Source organism: Morone saxatilis, unplaced genomic scaffold (assembly GCF_004916995.1).
Source record: "Morone saxatilis isolate NCDOM2014 unplaced genomic scaffold, NCSU_SB_2.0 Contig10, whole genome shotgun sequence".
Classification (NCBI taxonomy): Eukaryota; Metazoa; Chordata; class Actinopteri; family Moronidae; genus Morone; species Morone saxatilis.
In genome coordinates, this window is record NW_023339652.1 from 7,741,310 (window position 1) to 7,754,089 (window position 12,780).

The following is a 12,780-nucleotide window of genomic DNA, read 5'->3' on the forward strand; positions in this document are numbered from 1 at the left end:
GATTTTGGTATTTAGCGTCATGAGCCATGATTATTACACCCTCTCTTTTCCTTTGAGCATTATAAGAGAATTTCCTAAGATAACCTGGCATTACATGTCTGCTTTAACCTTCTGCTTAGCAATGTTAAAGCTGCATGACACATTTTACTTGTGACACTTTTTAGGACCCTCTTAACCCATAGAAGTCTATGAAATTTAGATTTTAGAGTTCAGTATATATATAATAGCAGGCACAGTGAGTATGTGATGTTTTCAAAGTACTGACATTGTATTTAAAATTACAGTTTGTGGGGAATTGGTTAGGTTAATTGTTTTTAAATTTTTCAACATTTTGGGATTTGCTTTCTATGACAATGGTTTTTTTAATGTTATTTTTGTTCACTCATGAAACATTAAAGTTTTACAAGACAGCAACAATATGTTAAAAATTGTTAAATTGTGAAATGTCAATACCAGTCATACAGACATACTCAACTATTAATTTATCAGTTTAGCCCCAAATCAAGATTCCATGGGTGTAAGTAAAACAGCAGATTATCAGCTCTCATGTGCTGCAGAAATAAGGGGCAAAATGCAAAGCCATGATTATTAGCTTTCAAGCTCATGCACACTGTCTTACAGCACAGAAACATCTGCATGATTAATGAGATGATTATATAAGCGCAAAACTGGGACACAACTAATGCTGACTGTATTACAAAATGAGGATGACAATAAAAAACTTGATGTCATCTGAAGATGGGGATCTGTTAAGCTGATTCATCCTTGACCAAAGCCAGTTACCGCAAAAGGTCAGTGGTTACTTAAAGACTCACTCTGACGCACACAAAAACCAGGAATTAATGAAAAAATAGGATGATATTGACAGTCAAAGTGGCAAAAAAATTTGATGAGATAATACATTTTCACTGTTCTCAGCAGCGACCTACTGTACAATGTCATTAGATTTGCTCATCCATTCCTTTTTGCATCAGCAGTTTTAAGAAAAGCAACTGTTGAACTTCTTGTAACAGAAAATAAGTTTTGAATGATAGCCCTTTTCTTAGATCCATGCACTTGTGCATTTAAGTTGGATATTTATGAGTGGATACAAGCCATCAAATTTAACCTTTAACTGTTAAATGCTTTGCTTAATGGAGATTAGCTTTTTGATTTATTTACTCGAGTGGAGATTTGCAGCAATTACAGAGCAGAAGTAGTCATTTAAAATCGGGACTCATCACCTATCACTTCATCATCCTGTAAAACGAAAGGCTTCGCAGTCAGCAAAGACCGAGGCCTCTCCCTTTGATGAACAACTTTTTGGTCAATTTGTCAGTGCTATATAAACAGGGGAAAACCAGTGTTGTGTTCCTAAAGCTTTGGCTGAGAGAGTGTAAATTGACTCAGAGCAAATGGAAATGCAGATGAGTCTGAGAAACACTGTGTCACATAAAAACAATTTAAAAAGGAATTCAAATGATCTTGAGATGACGTTAGTTGGCGTTAAGACTAACCAGAGTGACCCCCATGGCAGTGGGTTTGTGGGCTGCTAAGTTTTTGCTAAATCCAAGCTAATGACAAGTTGGTGTACTGGTGGTACTGGTGGCTGGTCTTTTTGTTTCGGTAATTAATTTCAGTAGGTAATTTTCGGTAAGACTTTCTTGGAACTTTGGTGTTCTTATTTACAGTCTTACTGATTAACATGTAATATTATTTTGCAAACTTCTACTATTTGTCATCCTAGAAAATGACATAAATTCTAATTCTCAACTGTACCTTTCTAAATTTCATATTTATAAATTAAAATTTACAGGTATAAAGCCTAACTTCTTGATTTTCACATAGCAGCTCAAAGAGTACACTCATTCTAGTTCCTTTTCTATTATTCCTGAGGCTGTAAAGAGCGCTCAACGCTCCGGTTCATGATTTTACTTAGAATGTCATTAACGTAATTTGCAAATGAATAATGAAGCTCACTAAGCCGCGGCTAAGAATTTTTTTTTAAGTGTTTTTTGTATTATGTATGGAACAAGGAATTTGTACTTGTTCATTTATCTCAATAAAGAAGAAACAAAAACAGAAATGCATATTAATGTAATGCACAGAATTGCCTACAGCATGAAAATAACATGCTAATTTGCCAGCGTTCAACTATAGGGCATAATTAAACATTAAATGACATTTTAAATTCAAATCAGTTTGAAAAAAAAAACACGAAAAAAGTTGAACTGGAGGTTTAACGCTCTAGCTGAGGTGAGTTGACGCTTAACTACTTCGTCATGAGGTTCTTCCCCAGCAATCAAGGTATCGCTCACAGATCCAATTACCCTGACATTGATCCGTAGAGGCATCAAGCCCCTGCACCAGCCTACTGTACAGACAGAAGATCAATCTCGCTGATCTCGTATCTCCTGCATTGTTGACAGGGAGATAGTGACTTTCAGATGTGAGATTAAAAGAGTGAGAATGGAGAAGAGAGGGAGGGTTACGAACCGATGTTAAAAGAACCTTTAGTCTTGAAAAGGAAAGCAAAAAGAGTGAGGAAATGAAGGCAAAACTGGGTGAAAATGGAGCTGACGGAGAGTGAAATAAAGCAACCATCTCACTCAAATGCATTAGTTTCAGCGGCCAGTTGCTTGGAAGATGGATTTTAGTAAACATCCACCACAATGCTTCGGTAGCTAATCTTATAGGTTTCTTCTCATTCACTGAATTTAACAAAATATTGACACAGAGGGACACAATCCAAATGACACTGACCCTCACACCACTGAATAGATTTATCTTCACAGTCTATGGATGCTGCCCTGAGGCTGAGAAACACTTAACACCAGGGCGACTCTGTTTACTGATTGTTCTGAGTTATTGATTAAGTGGTCAAGTGCGCCACACCACACTTACAGAGACTTTAATGGAAGTCAAAACTTAATGGAGGCAGGTCAGCAACATTTGTGCCCCATAAAGAAACCAATGAATCCATAAACATTGTAAAATAATTACAAAATGTACATGATGTGCATTTGTTATATTCTGGTCTGCAACTAACAAATATTTCCATTTCCAATTAATCTGAAAATACCGGTTTGCTCAATTAAATGTCAGAAAACAATGAAAAATCCCTTTTACAATGTCCAACAGTGCAAGTTGATGCCTTCAAATGTCTTGTTTTGTCCTACCAACAGTTCATAATCCAACATAATCCAAAAATAATAAATTCACATTGTTATAAAACAGAGAAAGGCCACACAAAATATACATTTGGGGAGCTGGAATCAGCAGAAGATTCACATTTCTGCTTGAAAATTGACAAGGAATTGAAGAGGTATTCCATCCATTTTGTGTTACACTTCCTTAAGGTTGGGGGACTAGCATGAGAAAGAAAAAACTGGTCACAATTGAAGCAGCAGAAGCAGATACCTTGCCTTTTAGTCCCTGGATCATGTTCCAAAAACTCTGGACCCCAAACTTCCATTAATGCAAAATAACAGCGTTTTTCATTAGACCATCTCTGCCTCCTAAATATGCCCACTTCTTTAAAACCCCACACCTTTGCACCAACTTTGTAATATAAGCAAACTGTTCAACTTCAGAGGTTTCATGTAACGGGAAAACTAAATGTCATCGGTGGAGTGGTCCTTTAAACTGCAACTGTAACAAACTGATCAGGAGCCTCAAAAGTTAGACCCAAACTCTGCTGCCTTACCTGGTCGAAGACTCATGGACTGAAGAATGTTGGTTAGATGGATGATAATGAAAACGGATGGCGAACGTTTGATGGCTCTTGAAATGGAGATGATTATGTAATGATTTCCAAGCCCCTGATGGACAGCATGATAAGAACACAAACATGAGAACATGGAAATGCATGTTTAAATACAGTCACAGTTCATAGACACATCAGTTTCAGACAAAATCGGTTTAACTGCCTGTAATAAGATGAAAACAGATAACAGTCGCATGCATTTTCTCAGTGGAAATGAGGGCTTTTCATCATCCAGAGTATCTCATAATGCAGCAGAGAAACAGGCTTTTCATTTATACAAATGCAACTTGTTTGCAAATTGTCTTTATTTTACCCTGACGTGTGTATGTGTATGTATGCAAGGCTGCCAAAATAATACAGTGTATAAGACCTGAACCTAAAAGTGAATGCACATGAGCCACTCTACGTTTAGTAAATTACAGCACAGCAGTGAAATACCTGGGGATAAATGATATAGTACTCTCACAAAACATACTTTCACAATCCAGACTTGGTGAAAGATGAAACCATGTGAGGATGACGATGAGATGATGACATGGCAATGACTATGAATGGTTAATGATAATGAAGAAAAGGAAGCTCATCATTAGTTGATACAGTTTGGAAGTCTAGAAGTGCCGAAAGCGATCAATACAACAAACAAACAAAAATAAAAAGTCTCATCAAACACCAACTTTCCCCCCCCAAACCAAAAGTCCTCCTCCTCAGACAAAAAAACTAAACATCACAAACATGTCAGACCACAAGACGTACAATACACACAAGCCAAAGTTACTGTACCTGCTGCCCTCCCACTCCCCTCACCCAAACCACACACCAACCCTCACCCCTCCCCCGTCCCCAACACAACCCTACCTGCTTATTTTTGAGGTCAAGCGAGAGCTCATAGTCGGAGGTGGCGGAGTGCGAGCCGGCCCCGTTGCGCTGCACCCTCAAGGGCGAGGCCGTGTGGTGCAGGCTGGCTCTCCTACCCGCCCCACCTCCTTTTGCTCCTCCCCCTTCCTCCTCCTCCTCCTCTTCTTCCTGTGCTGCCCCGGCCTCGCGCCGCTCAGCCTGTGCCTCCTCTCCCTCTTGCTTTGCCTCCACAACTTCTTCCGACTTTTCCTTCTCTTGCTCCCCCACTGTCTGCTCCTCTCTGCAAGGTGAAGGGGCTTTAGGGGCGTCCTGCACTGCTTCCTCGCCAGGAGCCTCGACTTGGGGCTCAGGCTCGGGTTCGGGTTCAGGTTCAGGTTCAGGTTCAGGTTCAGGCTCGGGCTCGGGCTCGGGTTCTGCTGCAGGCTGGGGTTTTGGTTCGGGTTCAGGCTGAGGTTTGGTTTCGGGCTGGGGCTGAGGTTGATTCTGTGGTTGGGGCTCCGACTGTGGCTGTGGCTGTGGCTGTGGTGGTTGAGTCTGTGGCTGAGTCTCTTGCTGCTGGGGCTGTGGTTGTGGTTGTGACTCGACCTCACTCTGCAGCTCCCCCTCTCCTCCCTTCCCTTCCTCCCCCAAAGACGAGTCTGGAGAAAGGTCATCGCTGCAGAAAGGAGGAGAAAACGCAGAGTGAGGTTGCTGCTGCATCCGTGGTGAGCTCTGACCTCTTCTCCAGGCTGCCTGGGTTAGTGGTAAGAAGTTGACTCTTTTTTTTTGTATGATCTCACTCAATCTGCTACCAACTGTGTGCAGGGCCAGTTCATCTGTCTACCTGCTCTGTTCTGTCTGCTTCTCTTGTCTGTCTACACACTGACAGACAATGAAACGCAGTCGAAACGTACAGCACAGAACAGCTGACAAAAACCACAGTGCACAGGAGTGAAAAAAAGATCAAAAGCGATTATTTATTTCAGAAATCTTCAGGAGAGAAAATGTGAAAAAAACAAGGACGTTGACAGCCAATAGTGACACACACCCAACGCACACACACAGACATGGGGGGGGGGGACTGTCATGCAGCTAATACAAATGTCTTTTAAACTATATTTGCGCTTGTATATGTGCGAACAGTTGCATGTATGAGTGTTAGTGTGGGAGGTGGCTGTTTATGGTGTAATAAAAACAGGAGGTGCGGCGTGAAGCAGAGGGGAGGTGGGAATCTGTGTTTTGGTTCGATTTGTTTCTGAAGACTGGCTAGACACTCTTCTTTCTTCTTTTATGAGCCCCCCCTTTTTTTTCCTGTGGTGCAATTTAAGTCCAAGGAAGATTGGTTAGCTTCTTTGTCAGCTGCTGAATAAACGTCTGGCCCTGCAGCTTAGGCTCTACAGAATAAAAGCTAAAGCTGTAGTCACGACACATAAGAATTCTTTAGCATGTAAGCATGCTAACATTTGATAATTAACACAAAGTATAGCTGAGGCAAATTGGAATGTCATTAGTTTCTTATGTATTGAAATTTTAACCTGATAAAGTTTAGGGATGACCGGCATCATTATTCATCACAACTCATCCTCAGGGGGACATGAATGTTTCTACCAAATATTCATGAAGATTTATTCAATAGTTTTTGTGACATTTCACTCAAAATTCAAGTTTAACTCATGGTGGTACTAGATGAAAGGTCAGGGCATCCTCTGGGGACCATGAATGTCTGTACAATATGTTAGTAGATGCTGAGATATTTCACTGGATAAATTAAAAACTTTGACCAAAAAAAAAAACAAATTTATCATGTTGCATCCTCTAAGCACCATGAATGCATGTGCAAAATTTGATATAAATATACTGTAATACCTTTTATGAACAAAAAGCAACATCTGACTAATAAATTATTAATTCTCAGATTTAACGCTGCATCCTGCTCAGGTTTCCTCCCTTAGCATTGTCACAGTTGTTCAGTTCTGCCACACACCATTCAGGGCATCAGGTATCAGCAGATTTTCCCATCAATCATTTCATCTATCGTTCATTTTGAATTTGAGCACTAGTTGACAGTGGTTGTGACAACGGCCTGGCTGGATATTACCCAGTTTGTATATGGTGATAAGACTGGAGTCAGTGAGCATAAAATCAGGACATTCAGGCTGCCATATGCAGAATGCTGGAGAAGAAAAATCGGCATGATTCTCCCCAGAGGGGTAAGAGGCTTCAGAGAGACGACAAACTTTCAGTCTGAACAGCTGCAATCTGTGTATTTGAAGAAGTTGCAGGGACAAGTGCAAAGAATGTAACCCCCCTACAAACCCGCCAAATGTATGTGTGTATTTGTGGCTAAACTTTGCTATTTTATATAAATGTCCAGAGTGTGTTTTGTTTGTACAAAGCCTTACATCTTAAAAAGAAAGATCCAAACAGATTTGTGAGCAGTAAAAATCCTGTCTGCTCCCTCTTCCTGCATCGGCTCCCTTCTCACTTTCATCACACATGGCAGCACATAGGCTTGAAGAGAAAGTATCTTTAGTGGGGGATATAGCTGGGTCTGCAGCTTCTAAAATAGAGCTCGTATGAGTAATGAATAATGAATAGAGAAATAACGTCTGCTGCTTTGACGCTCAGCTGCAGGTGAGCTTTTTTTTGGTGTGCGAAAAATAGACCTGCCTGGAAAAACAGAAAGACTTCTTTTAGGAGGAGAATGTAGCCTACCATCTCTGCTCACAATGTTTCCACTCACTGTTGTGAATCTAAATGCAGCCTTCCCCCGATTTGCATTTTGCAGGAGCACTTGTTCTGCTGAGAGATAATCTGACGACCAATAGGCTAAAGTTGGGCTGGATTTAAGTCTAAATTCCGATAAGGAAACCCCAAAAAAAGTTACACACACTGTGGATAAAGTGTTCAAAAAGGATTATTTGTGAGGGGAGACGGTAAATAAATCACCATGAGCGCAGTCACTGGTAACATAATATATGCATGTGTGTATATTTATGTAAAGCACGAGAGTTACTGTAAACAACTCCAACCTCTAAGTCTGTCACTCCCTCTCTGCATAGCAACTTTTCTCATCCTCATTCCTGTCATCCATTCCTGTCATCCTCTCTGTCCAACCGTCTATTCCTGCCACTCCGTCCTGAACCAGGTAAGGAGATTGAGCGGTTCCAGGTGTCAACGTGACTGACGAGGCGGAGACAAGCCCTGGATGACTCCCCTCTCTACCTCTCATCATCCCATGCGTCAGTACTGAAGACGGATGAGCGCTGCGGCCTCCGTGCGTTCTATCCGGAATATAATTACGGTGTCTGCTGACGTCTCCTGCTCCTCTGCCATGATTGCTAACAGGCTGGTACTGTAGTGTGACCTGACTTCAGGTGTGTGTGGTGGTGGTGGTGGGGCGTTTATTTAGTGTATCACCCGGACAACAAGTTACAATACCAGATACCAGCAAATGTCCATTAGTTTAACATTAATAGGCTTCATTCTGCTTTTGGCTGGACACAATTTCTATACGTGCTGTCTTTGCAGTTAAAATTGTGTGTCATTTTGCAGCATTGCAGGGATGTGAAACATACAATATTTATACTGATTATGTGTGAGTGTAGTGTGCTCTCAAATGCAGTTTTTGCTTTCTCTATATTCGTGTGTGTATCAGAACAGATAAGTAAGTCAAATCTAAATGTTAAAATATTCCATTACAAGTAAAAGTCCAGCTCATCCTTATAATCATTTGTCTGTGCCTTAAAAAACTTTAGAAATTACTGTTTAAAAATATAAATCCACTTTATGATGTGACAACACTATGGGATAAGGTTTGGTTTAGGGAAAATGGTTTGAGTTAAAATAATAAAATACTTTGTTAATGGAGTTTTGTTACTTGAACTTGAACATATGAAGTTTTTGGACATGTGGTGAAACAACAGTGGAATTATTTGGTTTTTCATTCTCCTTTAAATACAGTTTAGTAGTTTAGACCACAAGACCGCAGTAATCTTGCAATCGTACCAAAACTCATCTAACTGGCAAAGGCAAAAGCATTCTTTTTTTTCTGTTTTGGTCTTGACTCTGTCTCTCTCATTTGGACTCTTGACTTAGACTCAAGTCTATTTGGACTTGGTCATGACTACACAAACGTGTTCTTGTACAAATTCTTCCCTAATAATTTTGAACAATTATTTCAACCTTGTGTAGTTTCTCTCTTGAGTGGCTCAGATGCAGTTGTGCTCCTTTTTTTGAGCACCAGCAAAAGAACATTGAGGAGATGCTGTATTCTTTCCATCCTTATCATTTATTTCTTTTGCAGAGAGAAAGGAAGCAAAAGGGCAGCAGCAGAGACATCTGACAAAGACATTATTCAGTTCTTCTGGCGTGATCTATCACGAACAGACAGTTTATTTTTCACAGACATTTTGGCTGTTTGTTGGAACCAAGAAATTACCAAAAAAGAAGCAATGAGGTTTGAACTTGTGGAGCAGGATAAGCTACCTTTGGCTCTAGAGCTCTTTAGGCCCTCTCCAGTGGCTCTCTGTGGCTTTGACAAAAAAAAAGACGTGGAAATTTCCTTCTTACCACCAACACTGCTGGCTTACCGGTATGCTTGATCTGCATATAGTAGTATAAGGCTCAATTATGTTTTGCAGATCCAGACCAAAGATTGCTCTTTCAGTACTAAAAGTTACTAAGTGCTATGGAGGTATAAATTCAAGTGTATAATTATTGTCCCATGTGCCATATACAGTATGTTGGCAATGCTGCTCTTTCTCACACAGCAGCCTGAGATGTGAGTGTGTTTTGGTTTAAAGGAATATTTTTGACATTTTAGTTAATAAGTAACCAGTTGCCAGGAAGTTTCTGGTCCCAGCCAAGACATATTTTGGCACATAAGCTTCAGAGGTGTTGGTAAACTTTATGCTAAGCTAAATGGTTGCTGGCTGTAGCTTCACATTTAAAAATAAGTTAAATCCCGGTGCTGACTACATCTGTTGCACTGTAAAGGTGATGACATCCGACAAGAAGACCACCATCTTTATGCAGGAGGTCCACTGATTATGTCTTCAGTGTGAACTCAGTCGCTGTGGGCTGCTTCGACTTTCATTAACCTTGATCGCAGAGCTTTTGCTGCATCATCACCGTGTAGGTGTGCAGCAGCAGAGATGAGATATCGGCCCGTGTGACTAGTGGGGTTCAAAGGGTCTATCCTCTGGTGGACTGCAGCCAAAGAGTTGCTGAAGAGGGCATTATGTGAGGAAAACCGCATCAGCAGAAGTCATAGCAAATGAGATCCCCAAAGAAGCGACTCACTGCCATCATATCCTGCTCGAGAAAGTAGTTTTCTTCCAATTTTAGACATGGATTTTAAGTGTTTGCCATACAGAAGATTGATTTGTATTGTAATATTTGTAGCCTATTTCTATTGTGTGCCTCTCATCCCTCTTTAAAACTAAACAGGAATCAGTTGCCTTGTCACTTATACTAAATTCCTCTTCCGTTCCTGCTTCCCCTATATCTGTTTCTTATACAGCTCATAGAGAATTAATCAGTTCATCAGGCAGAACACAGGGGCAGACTGGAGAGCAGAAGCTCCTGCATAAATAAGCATATTTCTTTCTTCCAATGCATGCAGAGGGTAATGTATGGGGTAAATTTGCTGAATACATCACCCGAGTGTATTTGAAATTCATCACAGTCTCTGCAAGCTGGAAAAACATGACTTAGTGCCATGTGCACAGCTGTGAATTCACACTGTAACACGTTGAACATTAAAAAGTCAGTCCGACAATGCTGCATTATTTCACTTAACAGGGAACAAATCTCTAAGAAAAAGGCAAAAGTATACAAGAAAACCTCTGTATTTCAGCTAATTCACTTCAATCTAACACTGATGAATATCTAAGTTCAGCTTTGCACCATTCCAGTTTATTTTAAGAAGATAAAAAAACGAGGTATTAAAATGCACAATGTCAGCTTAAAATTAGCATCAAAATGACTCTGATTCTCTCTAATCACAAGGTTAAGTTGAGGGGTTTTTCTTTAGTATTAGCGATTATGAAGAGTACATAACAATATTTCGCTACCTCTTTTCATTGATCTATGACCTAGCTGCTTGTTAACCCGCCTGTGAACATGTATTTACAGCTGACATTCACTTATTTTGTGTCACTTAAAAATAATATGCTAGCGTGAGTGGTCAGGGCTACAGTGGGAGACTAGTGTCCAGAGACAAGTGTGTGAGTGTGTGTGTGTGGGAGGTGGGGAGAGTGAACTGCTAACTAAGATGTGGTATGACTGCATTAGGAATGAGGAGATGAGGCAGTAAGGGAAAGTCATCACACCAAATAATATTGATGTGCAAAAGATCCATGATGTTAAAGGCTCGAGACGTGGGCATTTAGGCAGGTAGAGTCTAAGCAGAGAGCTGCATTATGGGTATTGTAGGATCCACCATTGTTAAAGCTTTAATAAAAGTCAGGATATCTTAGACTTTGCTTTTGACCACTTAGTCCAAATATATATCAGATCTTGCAATAAAATATCTGCTTGTACTGCAGTGACTGCTGCATTATTAAACTTTTTTAAGGTTATGTTTAGGCTCTGTCCCTTGTGCGGCCATCATGCATCCCCCTGCGACTCCTCAAAACACAATTCTGTGAACATAATCCAGGCTGCAATTACGTTTGTCACCACATCATAATTAGAAAAAACGATTTAGTACATTATAAGCGTATTATATCGATATTTCATTCAGAACCATACATATTAACCTCTCGGGGGTGCTAGAGGACAAGTCAGGGGATCAGTAGTCAGTAGGCTTCTTCCTCTGGGAACCATGGAATGTCAAAATGTCATGGCAATCCATCCAATATTTGTTGACAAAGGCCTACAATATAAATGAAAAAGTATGGTATTTTCTGGAATCGAATGCATCCATCAGGGCCTTTTCCATGATCAAGGTCAAACATACATCGGCTACTCCTGCACATCTGCAGCACCCTCTCTCCCATAAGAACCACCCTCTCGTTTCAAAGCAGACAATAAAGTCCAGAAAAGGAGTGAAAAAAACATTTCATATGCTTCCTGCTTATTGTGTAATCTCCAGAGAGCTGGCAGCACATTTTTGGCCACGTTGACTGAAGCTTTAGCGTAGAATGGTTAACAAATATAGCCATGACATGTTTAAATCATGAGATAGGCAGTGGATGAGTCACATGTCTAACAGTATCTGTGCTTTTTTTTTCCCCCCAGTGGACAAGAAGTCAAAGCCTCTGCACTTGTGTATGACTTAAAGCATGCTAGGGGAAAGGTCATTTTAAAACAACCATACAATCTTTTTGATCTTGTACAAAAACTGGAAGAATAAGATGATAAAGACCTATTTCAAAGGTTACGTAAACATAAAATATGTATAGAATAACTAGGATACCATAGCAAACATGGCTAACTCTGCACTAAGAAATTCACCTTGAGTAGACATGCAGTGATGCATGGTAGGTGGTGTCCTTTTTGTGCTTCCTGCTCACCTCATGTGATCAATTCTGAAGTGATGGATTGGTTATGGAGATGCCAATCAATACTGCGCTCACTTGTGCTGCACAACATAGCTCATAAATAGCACTATTTAGCAAGAAGGAGGCAAGAAAATGAGAAGAAACGTGACATAAAAGTGAGGCGGTTAGTAATTCTGTATTTTTATATGTAATCCATACGTTCTGAGCAGCAGTTGACTGAAGAGAGCAGAGATCAATGTCAACCAGTTTATATCTTGGAAAAACAGAGAATCAGCCTTTGGCTCTTGTTAAAATCCTACACAGGCACTCTGCTTTTTTATGGAGGGCAAGTGATCTGTATCACAGGGTGAACAGGTTGAGGTGAAACTACAAAACAAGACACAGCGGCCTCCTGCTGTAAAAGGGTATGCTTTTATTCATCGTGTGGAATTTTAAGAGTGAACAAGACTAGTCGCCTTAAAGGATTTAGGAACAAACTGCTTGCAGTATGCAAGTATATAGACACAGACCATTATAACCACAGGCATTCCCATGCAGTGTCAATGAAAAGTCTGAAAAGCAACAACAGAGAACAGAGTATAAAAACAGGTTGGGCTCGTGAAATATGCAAGACAGGATTTCAAATTGAATCTCTTCAAACGCTGATGCCCCGGGATGTGGGTAAAATGGGGGGAGAGATAGAAAGAGAGAGAG

The 12,780-nt window shown here is 40.4% G+C and overlaps 1 protein-coding gene across 1 annotated transcript in view; it reads right to left on the bottom strand.

The window, feature by feature from the left end:
- Positions 1-12,780, bottom strand: part of LOC118338431 (IQ motif and SEC7 domain-containing protein 3-like) — a 101,116-nt gene that overhangs the window by 41,650 nt on the left and 46,686 nt on the right. Inside the window, 1 exon segment of the mRNA XM_035675732.1 lies at positions 4,601-5,255. Coding sequence (XP_035531625.1) covers positions 4,601-5,255 — 655 coding nt within the window.